The sequence below is a fragment of the Haemaphysalis longicornis genome, unplaced genomic scaffold (genome assembly GCF_048455015.1).
Source record: "Haemaphysalis longicornis isolate Haplotype H1 unplaced genomic scaffold, Haemaphysalis longicornis Haplotype H1 scaffold_9, whole genome shotgun sequence".
Lineage (NCBI taxonomy): Eukaryota > Metazoa > Arthropoda > Arachnida > Ixodida > Ixodidae > Haemaphysalis > Haemaphysalis longicornis.
Window position 1 is genome coordinate 73,881,467 of NW_027526460.1, and position 17,602 is coordinate 73,899,068.

At 47.8% G+C, this 17,602-nt stretch overlaps 1 protein-coding gene across 1 annotated transcript; it reads left to right on the plus strand.

The window, feature by feature from the left end:
* Positions 1–6,418: 6,418 nt before the first annotated feature.
* LOC144153024 (uncharacterized) lies at positions 6,419–9,904 on the plus strand. The gene has a single exon (XM_077684658.1). It carries the CDS (start codon positions 6,950–6,952, stop codon positions 7,316–7,318), a length of 369 nt encoding a protein of 122 aa, XP_077540784.1. The 5' UTR covers positions 6,419–6,949; the 3' UTR covers positions 7,319–9,904.
* Positions 9,905–17,602: the final 7,698 nt, after the last annotated feature.

A 17,602-nucleotide genomic window follows, 5' to 3' on the forward strand; every position in this document is an offset into this window, starting at 1 on the left:
CCGTACAGACGCAATTGGGGCTTCCTGATCTACACACTGAGGCCGAATAGTTGCTTTTAGACGACTCTATTAACTTTAATCACGTTTCGTAGCTTAACGTATGCACATATAAACGTTAATTGTACACCCGCCGTAGTGGCATATTGACAAAAGCTAGTTTACACACCGTATTCGTTGCTTGAAGCCTAGGGGGTGTAAGTTTCATCTCCACGCACAACTCCATGCCTCATTGTAGAAGCATAGCTTTGACATTGTCGCACCATACTGAAGCGTTCACGATTTCAATTACAGCGTAACAGGTATCACCGGAGCCAACAACTATAGTGATGTTCGAGCCCATCTCTTTTGACAACTATGACATCCCAAGGGCTTCGGACGTGGCTGCCTTTTGGGACCCGTTCATCCAGCAAGGGGACCCTTGTTTGAGTCCCGAGCCTTCGGAGGTCGTGCTCCTGGGTGTCGCCAAGTGGTTCAGCCGAACAGTGGCACAGCGCGTCTACAGGCACTCCAGGAGCCACCGCTGTGGACAAGAGCTGGTGGCCATAGACCTGGTCATGTTCCTGCTCACCGAGGGATACGAGCCGGAACACTGTTCGCTGGAAGTATACTTCAGCCATTTCCCGAGTTTCTCGAAGCTCTGCATGGACGACTTGGTCGCTCAAGCGCTAGATCTGGGAAAGACGCTGTCCAGCTTCGACATCAAGTACGCGACAATATGGGACCGAGAGTCGTTGGAACACTTCGAAAAGGAGGTTTCGGGCTCGGGTGTGCATGTGGGTGCCCTGAACTCGCAGGACTGGGGGCTGCTGCGAACGATCGAGCGGGAATGGGTTGTTCGGTGAGCTCGTACCACTGGGGCCATTTCTGAGAAGGGGTGCGGGGAGAGAAGTGTCAGTGGCTTTTACTCTAATGTTCAAATACCGCGGTACTGTTCTTCCCGAACTGCGTACCCTCAAGAGCAAGTCAGGAGCTTTTTTTTCGAAACGAGTCAAATCCACTTTAGCCCGATTTCAAAAAACAAACGAAAATGTTTTAAAGGACCTAAAATACAATGCAGCCAAAGCCAACTTTCCCCAGATGACATGTATATCATATCACACACTAGCTTTCACAGCGTTGCATTTACTCCCGGTCAAACATTTGCGCTTGTTTCTGCATGTATATTGAGGTGGACTTGACTCTTTTCGAAAAAAAAAAAAAACGCTCCCCAAGTGGCCAGCTTTTCCTCACGCCTGTCTTTTGATGTTTCCTTCTAATCACTATCGCCTATCCACATTATCTTCCCTTCCTTCGATCTATCTCCCACCTGTATTCCATTCACTCTGTCCTTGCTTGAAATTCGGGTCGTCCACACAGAGACTGTGATATGGGCAGTGATGTGAACTCGAAAGAGCATTCTTCGAGTTAAGATTACAGGCATAACGTGGTGGAGGAAGTAAAATGTACTTGCGCTGAGGAGTTTCAAAAGCCTAAATGCCTTTAGTGTTTCGCACTACGCGGACGTTCTTTTTCCTTCTGCCAGTGGCTCGATGTACGCGTCCTTGGTCGTGGGCCGCTGCATAGGTCGTTCGGGCAGCTGCCTACGGCACCAAGTACGAGTTTCAGCCCTGTTCTTCGGGCACGATCACACAATGACTGACGTTGTTGTTGTTGTTGCAGCGCCTTTAGATATGTCACATATCCAATCAGGGGATCGGCCAATCAACAGAGGATGGTTAAAATAAATGGAAGTCTTACGTCCTCCTCCTCCTCCTCCTTCTTTTAAATGCAGAGCATTTCTTTAACTCACGATGTCACCCGGCGTTGTCGGCGTGCCTCGGCGTCCGCAACAGCCGTTCCAGGTGCGCCCTCTCCCCCACTCCTCTCCCGCATCACGCTACCCTCCTCGCTCTCAAAAACAGGTCCGCACCCCTCCCCCTACACTATATAAAAAAATAATACTCACCGGCGCCAGGTTTCGATCCCACGACCCTGCGGGCGGAACGCAAGGTATATGGTGCTCTACCCACTGCGCCACAAAGCCGAAACAGAATGGAAGGCTACGAACGCGCCTTATATCCTTGACTCATTCAAACTACGTCAAGAAGCTGCTGATACAACGCATTCACTACCTGTGGGCGGAACGCGAGGTACATGGTGCTCTTCCCACTGCGCCACAAAACCGACTCAGAATGAAAGGCTACGAACGCGCCTTATATCCTTGACTCATTCAAACTACGTCAAGAAGCTGCTGATACAACGCATTCACTACCACCAACTCCCCAAACACTAAACGTTAAGGCAATACACCCACCCCCTATGCGACGCATTTACTCGAGTCCCCCTCGCGGGGAGATGGGCCCTTTTTCTTCTTCTTCTATGATGATGATGATGATGCTGATGATGATGATATGATGTTTTTGAGGCATCAACTGCCCTCATAGTGCCCAACCAATCCCACAGAATTTTCCCTGTGCGTGGGTGCTTGCATGCGTACGCGCGTAGATAACCTTGTCGCAGGATTGAAAAATGAGATGTGCACTGCGGACCGAACCCAGGCCTCTTGGCCCCGACCACTTTGCTCTTTCCGAGTACAGCATGGTGCGTTTGTTGACTTTCTAAAAAACACCTATGAATTATAAGGAATTCCGGGAAGTTTAAAAACGATTCGCGACTTCCAGTACTCGCCTCGAATGAAAATAGCTACAGAAAGTACAGAGTTGTGCCTAGGTAGATATGCGAGGGAAAAAAAAGGGGGGGGGGGTCCGGACAGTTTATCGAACGTCGCTTTACCGACCGACGTTCCATCGAAGCCGTCTTTTTTTTTTTTTTGCAAAAAACGCGTAACCGAGGTTTTAATTGAATAAATGTTGTTGCAGCACTACTTATTTTCCTAAAAAAAGTTTGTGAGCCCTATAGTTCTTTAATGAGCAGAGCTTGGCTCCAAATATTTTGTTCTTCTAATCGCGCGGGCGCAACTGTTGTAACGAATGTCCTTCTTGCTCTTGCCTCTATACCAAGCCGTGTCACGAAATTTCAGTCTCTCCGCTTATTTTTGTGTGCTCCACTTTTTCCCCTACAATTACCTCTAATTAAGTTGTCCCCTTTGTTCTACATACGTTCGCTACAGCTTTACGCCAGCACGTCCGATGCCCCTGAGCCGACTGAATAGCTAGCGTCCCCTTAAATTTTTGCGTCGCTCTTTTTTTTTTTTTTTTTTTTGCTTTTCCGGAAAAGCGTTTTGTTGCTAGGGCAACCAAGCCTCCTGCTTTCATTCTCGACGGATTTCTTGGGGCTAGAAAGAACAACGTAAGTCACAGTTTTCTTCAGCATAACGGAAATCGCAGTATCTCCAGCTCCATCTCTATCTCTCTCAACCGAAGTATACCACGTGATTTCAACGGACGTACTTTTGTTCTTATTTTATTTTTTGCCTATTCCGCATGTTTCTTAGTGATATTCCTATTATGCTGACACTCCCGTTCTCGTGGATCCCTCCTGCACTCTCAGTGACGTATGCAAAGGCAAAATATTGCAGATGCAAGGTAACAATCGTCGCCTTCAATTATCGTGCCCTTCGCATATCTTTGGTTCTGGTGTTCGCTCCTACGCTCTTAAAAAAAGAGTCGGGGCACTTACTAACAGAACACTAACCAGTCGATTGTTACAGCGCCCACTAGTACTTAGTGCTTTTACTAACTGGCCATGCGTAAACTAGTAAAAAGCTACGCGTGACAAAGCGGATCGGCTGAGCGCGTGGCACGACATGGAGGCACATTCAACACGCACATATATTACTTAGACAACAAATAAATAGAGCACGAAAACTAACGGGATGCACGAGGAGAGCGAGCATAACTCAGTTATCGTACAAATACACCTGCTCTTCTTGCTTTTATAGCTAGCAGCGGAAAGTCCTCTGATAGAGTCAGTGGCCTTGTCGCAGCATCAAATATTTTCGCGAACATTTTAGAATTATGCATTTTATTGTGAGCATATGCAAGTCAGCATGTGGATTTGCAAAAACTTTTTAATCGTGATTTGGAGTGGGAAGAGTGCTGCGGTTATTACGTTCAATAAGTCATTGAGAATTTTGTTACTTTCAGTGAATGTTAGTATCAATCAAGCAGCAGTTACTAAGTGCATGGTCAAGACTAGTAACGACAGGAATTAGGTTACATACCTGGTTGCAGGGCCTAAGTACTGTTGTGGGGGTAGTACAGTTCGTAAGGAGTTAGCAAATACGACCCGTTACTGCTTTTGTTGAGTGTAAGGATTATGGAGTTTTATCCCATCGCTTTCATAGTTCTTTCCCACTGCAAGAGCAGTCGAAGGCGGTTCGAGATATACCACACAATTGCGCCGGCTGACCAAGCATCTCCTCTAAAGAGCTATCTTTGGCCGCGCTCTAATAACCGGGATAATGCGAGACAAAGAGAAGTGCGTTTGCACAAACAGGTCAATGTCGGTGGCCAGACGTCGGTATGCGTTCGCAGATGTAAGGCCTGGCTAGCGCAACTAACGCGTTGTGAGCGGTAACGAAGGAGCACCTTAAAATTCTTGTCAAAGCTCACGTTCGCTCGAGTAGTCGGATCAAGTTAAACAACCAGTGCGTGTGAGACGGACGCTGAATTTTGAGGCGGAGCGTCCAGTTTCTGTTGGAATTGCGGCGGTGAACCGCGGTAAACGATCTTCATTACTACCTAAATTAAAAAAAAAAAGAAAGAACACGTTTCGCCTTGAATCCTATTATTTTATTAGACGATTGCGTACGCCGTGAAACTGAGAACTTTGCCAATGTGCAGCGATGGCACGTGGTGGGGCAGAGTTTTAAGAGGCACGCGGTTTCCTCGACCAGACTCGGTTTACGATTTCTCTTCGCTGAATTGTGCGGCGGCGCCGTAGACAAGGCAGGATCTCTACGGTATAACTGGCGCGTGACTTGAATTTTGAGTGATGCGAAATTCCACTTCCTCATCAAGGCTTTCTTGTCGCGTAGGCACATCGGCTGCCATCGACGCTTGCCCCGAGGGCTGAGTTTTCCAAAGCCGGAATTTCTCCCGCATTCGAGCTGAAAGCGCCCAAAACGTAAAAGAATGGCCTCTTGTAAGAGTACACGACAGATTCCATTCCAGAAATGCGTAACTTTCCTTAAACTCACCCGAAGCCACAACGTTAGAAATATATATCTTTCCGCTCCATGTAAAAAAGAAAAAAAAAAAAAGGCTAACGCATTATTTGGAATAAAATGCTCAAATGGCGTTGAATTAGTTTGTTTAACGACCCGCCGCTGTGGCTCACTAGCTAAGGCATTGTGCTGCTGAGCCCCAAAAATGTGGGCTTGATTCCGGCTACACTGGCTTCTTTTCCAATGGAAGCTAAAAGCGAAAACGCCGTCGTGTGGAGATTTCGGGGTACGTTAAAGATCCCCAAGTGGTCAAAATTAATCCAGAGCACACCCCCACGGCGCGCCTCATAACGCAGGTTTAGCTTCTTAGCGTTAAACGGCAAAATGTGATTTTTTTAAAGTTTATTTCACGTATTCGCATCCTTGCCCATAAATCCAAAAGCCGTGAATGGCTTATTTAGCCAGTTCATAATTTGCTGGTTGTCTTGCCTGAAACGGCTTATATCCCGGGAGTCCGTGCGGCCTATAGAACGGATGCGCGCGTCAAAGGCGACGAGCAGATTGTTTCAGCAAGCATAAGCGACGCTGCGGCAACAACACGATTAGCACCGCAGACACCTAAAATACGTAGCCACTGAAGTTGACTGCGCAATGTCACCGCGAGACAATAACACTCAGTCCGTTATGCTACTATTCTGCGACAACGCAACGCGTCTTTTTTTTTTTTTTTCTTATCCTGGCTTCCAGCGTTCCCTCGCAAAACAATGCCGACAATTTATTTCACCCGACAAGAGAAAAACGCTGAGGTCGAGAGGAGCCCCTTCTGTTTTGGGCAACAACGGTTCCTCCGGAGATCAGATTTCGAGCAGATAGGCTTGGAATCCCTTTTTACCTCGCCGACATACGCGATGCCGACAGCGACGAAGACGCATTGGGGAGGGAGACCCGATGTACAAAACTGAAAGCAAGAAAAAAAAAAAAAAAAGAAAGAAAGACAGTGCCGGGAGACGGGGCATTCCAATCGCGATGGACAAAAACAGGTGAAGATTGAGGAACAAAAAAGTATTCACGCTTGGGAAGAGGGGGGGGGGGACTGCCCGAAAGCCGTAACGGGAACGGAAAGAGAAACGTAAAGGGGGTGGGAGGAGGAGGCGGAGGAGGAGGATCGTATCGTGAAGCGAGCGGGTTCGCAGGCATGCACGCTTAAAGGAAAGGGGGGGGGGGGGGGGAGCTGCACGTTTTGGAGGGCGATATGTTGGGCGCCACGTCGGAGCTGACGTGTAGCGCTTGCGAAGCGGAGGCTGCGACGGAGGAGGGAGGAGAAACGACCGCAATAGCGCCGCGTTTCCTGCGCTGATAACGCCGAAAGAGGAACTCGTGCGTACAGCAATGGTGTTTGAAGTGCGCTCGCGGCCCGTGCTCATCACGCAGCAGCACTGAGCTTGTCAGCTTATCGAGCGCCGCTTAAAAAGGACACGGGCTAGCCTCCGACGCGAGCGCGCAGTAGTGGCAGCAGTGCGGAGTCGGCGGCCGTCTCTCTCACGTTCGTGGCAGCGGAGGCGTGGGACAGCGGTCGGAACACCTGTAGCGCGAGCGGCGTAGCGGACTCCACCGGCGGCCTTCACAACGCAAGACTCGCGGCTGCAGGAGTCCAGTTAGTCACAGCGAGGGCTGCGAAGCCGGCCTGCACACTCAGTGCGCCGCGGAGCGGCATTGTTTCCCGAGCGACGGTCGTGCGACTTCAACGGAGGAGGAAAGAAAGAAAAGCGCTAAACCCTCCTCCTTCACGCCGCTGAGTTTGTCACTTCCTGAACATTTTCTTGGCGGCGCGGAGCAAGAAAAATGGAGTGCTACGAAGACCCGGAGAATCCCGGCCAGGTGTACGTCCGCCTTCTCCGCCAGGATCTCCTGGAAGAGCTCGTGCTTTCCAAGAAGCGTGGTAGGCTCGTCGTGCTCATGGTGGATCAAGAGTTCCTCGTCTACCGCCCGGCGAACGGCACGAAGCTCAGCTCGCCGCCCAACGTGGACATGCTCGTCAAAGACGTCAGCAAGGTCCTCGGCAGGGACCACTGGGGAGCAGCCAAGAACGGAACGGCCAAGGATTCGTCCGTACACATCTTCACGGACGTGGACCTCTACGATCTCTCGGACGCGCTGGCCAAGCAGCTGGACGTTAGAGTGTTCTGCCATCTATTTCATCGCCTGAGGTGATCCGTTCAATGCGCTTTTCTCGCACACTGAGTGAACACCCGTTTCAGTCACCGCACGACCGCACGTTGCTTTCTTGGACACAGCCTCTTCCACGTGTTTCAAGAACGCGGACACTTTTTGCGTTGCCCACTGGACAACTCGATCTTGAGTGTATGTGTGTTTGCGTGTTGTGTTGCCCGTTGGCAACAGAACGTGACCCTGAGCTGTTTCGTGCCAAAAAAATCGTGATTTTCGACGCGGCGCGAGCGTGAAAGCGGCTGGCCCTCGCTGGGCGGTGTACGTTGCGCGGCCTTCTCGAATATGCAGGTGCGAATGCGCAACGGTGTTTTGAAAGTCGCGCCGTACACGTGTGCGCAACCAATGCATCGACCTTCCTGTGAGGCAACCGGTGCAGCTGGGTTTGCGTAGCCGAAGGTATGGGGTGCTTCCCACGCCGTGAAAGGTTAAGGACAGCAGCGGTGAAAGTGCGACCAGGTTATTCATCTGCGTTTTTTATGCACGTTTGGTTAGGTATAATTCCCGCGGTTGGTGAACTCCCTTTATCTTTATTACTCATAATAGAAGGGGTGGTTACGTATCCTTTGATCTCTACTGGCCGTGTTTATTTTGTCTGTATGCTCGGGCGTTCATGGTAATACAATAGACATTACGTGTTGTGCTTATTATCTGCATAGGTTATCAGAACGCGGCGATACATTCCTATCACCGTGTAATTACCACTATCAGGAAAATTCAATCCTGTCGCTGACGACATTTGCAGTTGTTTCACGCACTGTAGAGACAGCAGAGATAGGCCTTCATTAGGGCCTTTCACGTCGCCAGACTGCAACCCCAGCAATGGTTAAAAGGCGGGGTCGACGGCTTCACTTTCATGGCTGTTTCGAAATTTCTATGCATGTCATTCTTATTTCGTTTGCTGGAGAACGACGCTGGGTAGCAGCGCTCTATTGCACTTAAAACTCCTGGCAATGCTCTTTTACGCACAAGGGGCTTTCAAGTTAACGAGAGCAATGCCATGCATGGTACATTTTTTACATTTTGTGTGCTGTGTGTGGTGTGCAAACTGACGTTGGATGCTTTGCAAGCTAATGGGCGGTATGCAATCGGAACACTGGCTCACACCATGCGATTTGTGTGCCTTTGCGTGTTTGTAAACTGACGGGCGACATTTTGCGTACGAGGTTCTTTATGCGTTACTTCGACTACGTGCTGATGAATTTAATCGATTGTCTCTGCCAATCGAGGTCACCCCACCTAGTTTGTGCGTTAAGGTAGCTTCTTCGCAACTGACGAACCGCCTTTGTGGAAAACTGCTGCATGGGAGACAAAATTTCCTGATGCTCCCCAAAATGTCCTCTTGGATGGGTACAAAAAATTGTTAGCAAAGCCTAATTGTACGATCAAAAGAAACACGACTTGCACTTCAGCCGCAGTAAGCGGTGACAGTCTAGTCATTGAGGTGCCAAGCGGCACACGTTACCATGGTGCGCGTACTATCATGCACTGTTTTACAGGACTGTCATCCACCGTCGTAGCTGGAGCAACGTATTACGCACTTATCGTCTGCTCCTGCCTTGATCTAAGAAATATTAGCCGCAACTGCCGAATTACCCTCAAGTTTAAGGGCTCTTAAGTCCTACAGATACGTTTGGTCAGCATTTCTTCAGATTTTTTATATCTGCCACGCTAAAATCTAATCTGCTGCTCCAGCTAAGCCCGGGGATGACGGTACACCACACACGTGCAGTGGCGCGCACCATTTGAAGACATACCGCAGTTTGTACACGCAACAAGTTCCATCAGCGCGTTAGAGGGACCATAATGATAGTAGAAGCACTGCAATGCCGAACATTCCGAGCACTATGCACTCTATAAATTAGGTGTCGTTGTGAGTAGTTGAAGGCGGAAAATCATACGGGGGAGGTATTTTGTTGGCGGACGAAATTCCTATGCACTTACCCAGGCGTCTCGTCGTGGACAGCAGATATATTTTAGAGCGTCGTAATCAGTTTATGACATCCTGAGCCCCCCCCCCCCCCCCTTTCCTATTAGAGAACACTGAATGCATCGATTTTCTTTGTGCTTGGTTTAATCACGCTTACTGCCCTATAATTCGTATACTTTGGGCTAAAAATCTGTATTTCAGAGCAGCGCGAGGTAATGGCTGTCCCAGTTATTCCTCGTTTGCTCTGCTCTCTGAGGAAACGCTGGCGGCTGGATATCCGCAAAGCCCCGCTGTGGCTCCAGAAACCTCTGCACACGCAGCACAACATTGTCAGCTTTGCGAAGGAGATACTGAGAGTTCACCGTACTCTGCGTGAACAGCGTAAACAGCAGGCGAAGGTTGTGAGCTTACCTGCCCTGCTGACGTTTGTTAACTTAGTCTCGTCGCTCGCAGACGCTGAGCTGTTGGAATGCATGCACACTGTCGTTTTCTTTTCTCTTGCAATCTATGGTCCGACATCTCTTCCTTTTTTGCGGCACGATGTGTATAAAGAAGAAACGAATTGGCATAATGGAAGTGCTTCGCTGTAAACGCTATGGAGTGGTTGTAAAATGCGAGAATAAAACTTGTTGAATAAACCAGTGAGTCGTGTTACTGTCCCGTTTTGCAGGCATAAAGAACAAAAGTGCATGGTGTAATACCGGTCTTCTAAGAAAAAAAAAACTGATGGGACTGTAACTTCCCGAGAAGGGTTATCTTCTTTACTTAGCGCCGCGGAGCACGATGCGAGGCCACGTCGGCAGCACTGAATAAGAAACCGGGAAGCAACGACAAGCACTGCGACTTCAAGGCGCGATTAGAAACCCGGATAGGTCGAGGCTTATCCGAAACCCTCAACTCCGACATTTTGTTCCCACTTGGCATTTGAAGGCGAAGGACACACGAGTACCTGTTGCTCATGTGATAACTGCCGAAGGTACACGTCGACAGCGCTCCGATTCTTTTCGACGGCATGGTCGCAAAGGGGAATAAAGCTTTGTTCTAAGGCGCTACATCTTTTCTTTCAGTTTTTAACAAAAAATAATGGTTCCTGCAGATTGCAAGCATTACCATTGCCCACATTATTCACAATAAAATTCGAGAGCACCTAAGATTTCTTGCAAGTTTTTGCACGAAAACATTAAGAAAGAATTTAAACCCCACTAAGTGCTTCTTTGAGATTTTTTGGCGCGAGTTTCGCGATTTTGCGCGTTCGCAAACCTAATCAGCGCAGTGCTTCCGCAGTTGTTTGAGTTTCACTCCCCGATGAAGAGAACAAGCCGCGTCTCCCCTCTTCGCTCTTCGAGGTACATTTTGGATCAACGGGCCTATTGGTGGCATTTTTTTTCAACGGGTATGGACCTCTTTGCTTTCGACGCACACTACAATCTCTGCGTGTTCGGCTTTTCGTCTGTTTGTTGTTCATTTTTTTACGCGGCCATCAATAGATAAAGTCACTCCCCGATTTTCGGCACTCGAGGTCAATTTGCGACCAACGAACTTTGCGAAACCATTTCTGAGCATCTATGGACCTGTTTGTTTTCGTAGCGCGTTGCAACTCTATTGTTGCACTGCGCTTATTGCACCGCGTTTATTGTGCCTTGAACAGCGGCCGCCGAGTGCAACCCATTGTCCTGAGGACACAGAAACCGCCTGCACGACAAGGCGGAACTTGGGTTTTCAAATATTACGCCCTTGTCCAAGTGGAAAAACACAGGAAGAGTGGAGAGTTATTCGCTTTTGCCACGTGAAAGACAGGACAAAAAAAAGCACACAAATATAACAAAATATAACAGAGGACTATGCTGTGAAAGATAACTGGATTGGAGCTCGGCACGCTAATAAAAAGGACCATAACGTAGTTGTAACCGGTGCATGATCACCTTACCAGACGGAAGTCTAAGATACGTAGGCCGTTGTCGCATTTTTTCCGGCCGATTATGTTGATTTTCTGACGACAAAAGTGCCTTCGAAAGTGTCTTACCTCCTGGTACCATCTTTCCTGCCCAATTGTTGAGCCGACCCACTGACCGGAACGATAAGCCTCAATATCTATTGAGGCTACTACTGATATGAGGTATCTTCGCTCTAAAATGGTTTCAAATCGGGGGAAGAAAGCGTCAACGCTGTACTACTCAAGCACTAACATTCAAGGAAAAGCTCATGAAAAAAAAAGCAAACTTTCCACGGACTTTTCTGTGATTGTCAGTGCTTCAATAGTACGACGTTGACGCTTTTTCCTTGTTAAAACTTTCCATGAGCTTTTCCTTGAATATTACTACTTCAGTAGTACGACGTTGACGCTGTTTGAACCTTGTTAAAACTTTCCATGAGCTTTTCCTTGATATTACTGCTTCAGTAGTACGACGTTGACGCTGTTTAAACCTTGTTAAAACTTTCCATGAGCTTTTACTTGAATATTACTGCTTCAGTAGTACGACGTAGACGCTGTTGGAACCTTGTTAAAACTTTCCATGAGCTTTTCCTTGAATATTCCTGCCTCAGTAGTACGACGTTGACGCTTTTTGAACCTTGTTAAAACCTTCCATGAGCTTTTCCTTGAATATTACTGCTTCAGTAGTACGACGTTGACGCTGTTTGAACCTTGTTAAAACTTTCCATGAGCTTTTCCTTGAATGTTAGTGCTTTAATAGTACGACATTGACACTTTTTGAACCTTGTTAAAACTTTCCATGAACTTTTCCTTGAGTATTAGTGCTTCAGTAGTACGGCGCTGACGCTTTTTTTTTGGCCAAATTTGAAACAATTTTGTAGCGAAGATGCACCGCATCGTGCATAAACTGTTGGTGCCGATTAGATGGCCATAAAACGCTTGTTCGCACATTTCGGCCACGTACGCGCAGGCTGCAAAAAGGTCACACTGCATTGATGTTAAAAATCATGGCGTTCGATTGAGGCAGAGATAATCGGTCTTCAAGAGCTAGGGGAGCAGTAGCAATAGAGATTATTAATTGGTGATATGGAGGAATATTGTTGGCGCTGCCGAGAAAGAGAGATACGATAGCGAACTTTAATTAAAGAACGGTCACGTACCTAAGTATAGGGAAGGGGGCTTTTGCCGTTTGAATTACATTAAAAGACTCTGTGGGCGCATAGTTTAGAAATTAGTTAAGGTCATACGGTAAAGCGTTAGGCCAGGATTGCCAATAATTTCTTACTTCAGTTAAAGGCTTCTAAAAAAGGGCTGTATTGAAATTCTTTCAGGTTTTTTTTTTTATTCAAATTCATATTCAGGCCGTTTACGCACAGAAGATATATACACTGGGCGATGAGGTACGCTGTAGTGGAGGGGTGCGGATTAATTTCGACCGACGGGATCGTAGAAGCGCGCCAATAGTTCGACACACGAGTGTTTTCATTTTTCGCCTACATCCCGACAAACGGCCGCCGTGACCGGGGTTGAACCGGCGTCCTTGGGTTGAGCAGCACATTGCCTTAGCCGCTGCGTCAACGCGTCGGGCTGAATTTTTTTTCTAACAGGCCACCAACTGCACACGTACAAAGGAAAGAGATATTTTAACGAGGAAGCAGACCCCTCACAGGTAAACAGGTCCAACGGTCGCTTTTCTCTTTACTCTGGCAGGCGGTGACGCAACAGAACTCTGCGGCTCACGACGATGATAAGTTACAAATGATTTTAAGGGGTATGTACACGTGAGAGATCTGTCCCACCAACGCATGGCAGTTACTGCGCTTCGATTGATTGATTGATTGATTGATTGATTGATTGATTGATTGATTGATTGATTGATTGATTGATCGATTGATTGATCGATTGATTGATTGATTGTCTGACTGACTGATTGATTGATTGATTGATTGACTGATTGATTATCTGACTAACTGACTGACTGACTGATTAATTGATTGTATGACTGACTGACTGATTGATTGATTGATCGATTGATTGATTGATTGATTGATTGATCGATTGATTGATTGATTGATTGATTGATTGATTGATTGATTGTCTGACTGACTGACTGACTGACTGACTGACTGACTGACTGACTGACTGACTGACTGACTGATTGATTGATTGATTGATTGATTGATTGATTGTCTGACAGACTGACTGACTGACTGACTGACTGACTGACTGACTGACTGATTGATTGATTGATTGATTGATTGATTGATTGATTGATTGATTGATTGATTGTCTGACTGACTGACTCACTGACTCACTGATTGATTGTGATGTCTAACACGCCCACGCTACACAGGCGATGAGGCGCACCTTTCGGCACAGCACCTGGAGCGTTGGCGAGCTCTTCCAGCAGTTCGCCGATGATGCCGTCTTGGTCTGGTCTCGCTGGCTGGCTGGGCTACGTGACGAATTCTGTGCGTCGGAAACAGTTACGGAAGGTGTCGGGCGTCACGCCGGTCTATGCGAGGCTCAACATCTCAATCATGGCCAATCAGCACCTCAACCGCCACTCCGAGACAACGCATTTCGGTGGCAATTAATTGTAGGCGCGCCGAGTTCGATATATCCCATGTGAATTTTGTTATAAGGAATATGCTTCGCATGCATTTTCGTAACAGATTTGCTTTTGTTCGATATATAGCGTAATTCGCTCTACCCGGGTGCGTTATAATCAGGTTTGACTGTAATTGGTCACGATACAATAGATTAAAATAACATACTGTAATGGATATAATATTGTCACAGGACGCTGCGGTCAATCCCCATGGCGCCATGGCCCACCATCAATGATGACGCTGACAACGAGGGGTAAGGTGTAGGGGTCGCGACCTGCGTGGCTTTGGAATGGCCGCTATGTAAATATTGTAAATAGATCGCTTCACCACATCTCATCGTTCGTCTCATCTCTGTCGCGCCGCCACGTCACATTTGGTAAGGTGCAGGGTTGATCGTCCTCATCCTGGCCACCGCTTCGTGCCGTCTCGGCCTGGACACGATCGTCGCTGGTACGTGGGCCACGTTGAGCAGCCCCAGCCTCGCCATGACCACAGATCGACCACGGCCCCCGCCTCGTGCCCCCCGCCCATGAGACGCCGATGAAGACCTGCCGAGGCGAACCGACGATGTGTCCCCAGCCCTCTCGTCCAATACAATATAACCATGTTTAGTTGTACCAGTTAGCAAGGACACATATACAGTGCCAAACAGAGACGAAAACACACAAGAGCCAGGGCCCAGACAACGCTTGTTTGTACCCCTGTTTTCCCCTCTCCGTTGCGATGTGGTCAGTATGAAACAATGCAATACAATAATAAAAATCCCCCCCCCCCCCTTCCAAGAAAAAATTGAGAGACGCGCGAAAGCTAAAAGTGCGTCCAATCGATCGTCCAACCTGCCAAGGCCCAAATCGCACACGAAGAACGGACCCATGCGAAGATTTTTGGAGCACCAAGTAAATGCATCTACGAACGATCTACATGCATACCGATACGTGGTTTATGAGATGAATGCATACTATTGCACTCCTACTTCATGATCGAAGCGCGCGTTGTCTTATCTAGAACAGTTCCTATTTCACGATTTTCGAGTAACAGTTTGGAGACAATGGAAGGTCTGTTTCACGCACGCGCCGCGCGTCCGGAAATCTTATCAGAGCTTTTCGGTCGACCGACAAGTTTACGGGGATATTGTATTTTTTTTTTTTACATAACGTCGTAGGTTCCACAAAGAACGCTTTCGCTTTTAAACTAGGAGATAAGCTTAGGTAGTACTTTGTAGACACACAGCTGAAGAGCAAGACACTTAGAGGAAATCTTAGCAACCTCATCGACGTTTCAGGTTCGAAGAGTGATTGATGGCAAAAATCGATCGCAGCGCGGGGCATCAAACCAAGTCCCTCACATACCGCGCTGTATTCGCAGTGTACCATGTGTGTGTGTCTACCCGTGTGAAACTATTATTACTTACAACATGTGTGTCTTGCTGAAATTCGAGTGCTCGGTTCAAGTGCAGTGTCAGTATTAGCTGCTCTATACTATGTTTTATCATTTTTTATCGCCGCCTGTATGCCGTGAAATGGCCTCCGGAGCCCAGTCACGTTCTGTAAAGCAGTTTTTAATCCCTAGAGGCCGTTCCATGTCGTTCCCTGAATAAAGAATTTTGATTGATTGATTGATTGATTGAATGATGAAAGAGAGTGGCAAAGTCTTGCCCATTTATTTATTTATGTTAAAATATCCCTAAAGCCCCTCTGGGGGAGGGTATTACATAGGATGTAATACCCAGTGTAATTGTGGGGGGCACTCAATCATATCACAATGGTAAAACACAGTACCGTGCAATAATGTAATTAAAACAAAATGCAAAAACAAAAATAGTAAAATTAAGGACAGTGCATCACGTAAAAAAAACACTCACAGTGAAGACACGAATGGTTATGAAACGATTTCTTTAGCGCCAAATTACGGCCAAATGTTTCGAACGCCTATAAAAAATCCGTCATGCTGCACGGTATCAGTGCTGTTTATCGAGGAATTTATACACATATCGGACAACGCCCACGCACTTTGCCGCGCTATAGCGAGCATCGCCCGCTATGACTGATGAAGAGTTTCCGGAAGGCAGCTTTAGAGGAGGAATTCTGTCAATCAGTGCTCGGAAGCAGTGGATCATGGCTCCAGGACGCATTTTTCAACAGTGGAATCCCCACATCAAATAAAACAAAACGGAATTGAATTAAGCTATGGTGGGTAGATCGACGCATGAACCCGCCGTGGTGGCTCAGTGGCTATGGCGTTGTGCTGCTGAGCACTATCACGCGGGTTCGATTCCCGGCCGCGCCAACCGCTTCTCTGATGGAGGCGAAAAGCATAAACGCCTGTGTGTTCCAGATGGTGACGCACGTTAAAGATTCCCGGGTGGTCAAAATTAATCCGGAGCCCTTCACTACAGCGTGCCTCATCGCCTGCGTTGCGTCGGCGCGTAAAACCAATCAATCAATCAATCAATCAATCAATCAATCAATCAATCAATCAATCAATCAATCAATCAATCAATCAATCAATCAATCAATCAATCAATCAGATCGACGCATGACCAGCGTTTGAGGACATCACTTTATTTTGGCCACTTACGGCTAGAAAATTCTTGTTCAGTGAATCCAGAAATGTTCTTCGTTAGACATCATTGAATATATAACGTCTTAGTGCCGCGTCCCACAGAGGATCCAAAAAGGCGGGGAAACCATAGGGCTAACGCTATACAGTTAAAGCTGCTTACTTTTTAATTCCAACAAATTCCCAAAGATTACTGCTGTCTTTTGCTAGTGCGTACTCAATGAAAATACTTTCTGTATGCAAAATATTGTCACGAGACAGCGCCATTAAGAAGGACCAGCGACGACGAAGAAGAACGTGCTGGCGCGCCCCGCACTGGCTAACTGATCGCCACCTTGTAAATGATGTAGATAGATTCGTTTCGCCTTCTTTATGGTTGATCTCATATGTTCTGCCGCCACATTACAATATTGCTTTTATAAAGCAGTTAGGTCAGGTTCCTGTGGGGAGCACTCAATGAATGAAAATATTTGCGTGCGGCAACCTAAATAACTTCCAGCACAGGAGGTTTTTGCAGCCGTTCAGTTAAGAACGTTCAAAATCGGAATGCTTTTGGCGCCGAGAAGAAGGCAGCGCCCGCGTTCCATAGCGCAACGCTATCAGCGAAAGGTGGACAGTCGCGGCGGCAAGGTCACGCGCTCCGCGAGCTTCAGGCGTTCGTTGTTCGCGCAAACAAGTGCTGCGCGCCGGTTCGCGAGTCTGCGCAGCGTCCTGGCCGCTGGCGCCGGCGCCCGTGATTGATGGTAATTAACACCGGAGCTCGCGTGGCCGCCGGCGGAGCACCGCGGCGCGATGACGACGCAACCGGAGCCCGTGCAAGTGTGCTCGCCGCAGCACGGGCCTCGCCCTGCTTGAGCAATTACACGGCGGAGGTGGTGGGCGAATTTTTATGCTTCGGGTTATTAAATAAATCGGCATTGCGGCCTCTTTCAGCGCATCGTTGGCTTGAGACTCGGCGGAATTCGGTTACTTTCATGATGAAGAAACTGTGTTCGAAATTTAAGCAATTGGGTGAAAGAAGTTGACGGTTGGGGCCTCTAGTGAAGGAATGGGCAGGAATATTTAACATGATGGGAGTTCACGGCTGTATCCAAGACACGCACGCATGCACAGGCAAGGCATGTGCAAACATACCCACGGCACACACAAACGCGCACGCACGCACTCACTCACTCACTCACTCACTCACTCACTCACTCACTCACTCACTCACTCACTCACTCACTCACTCACTC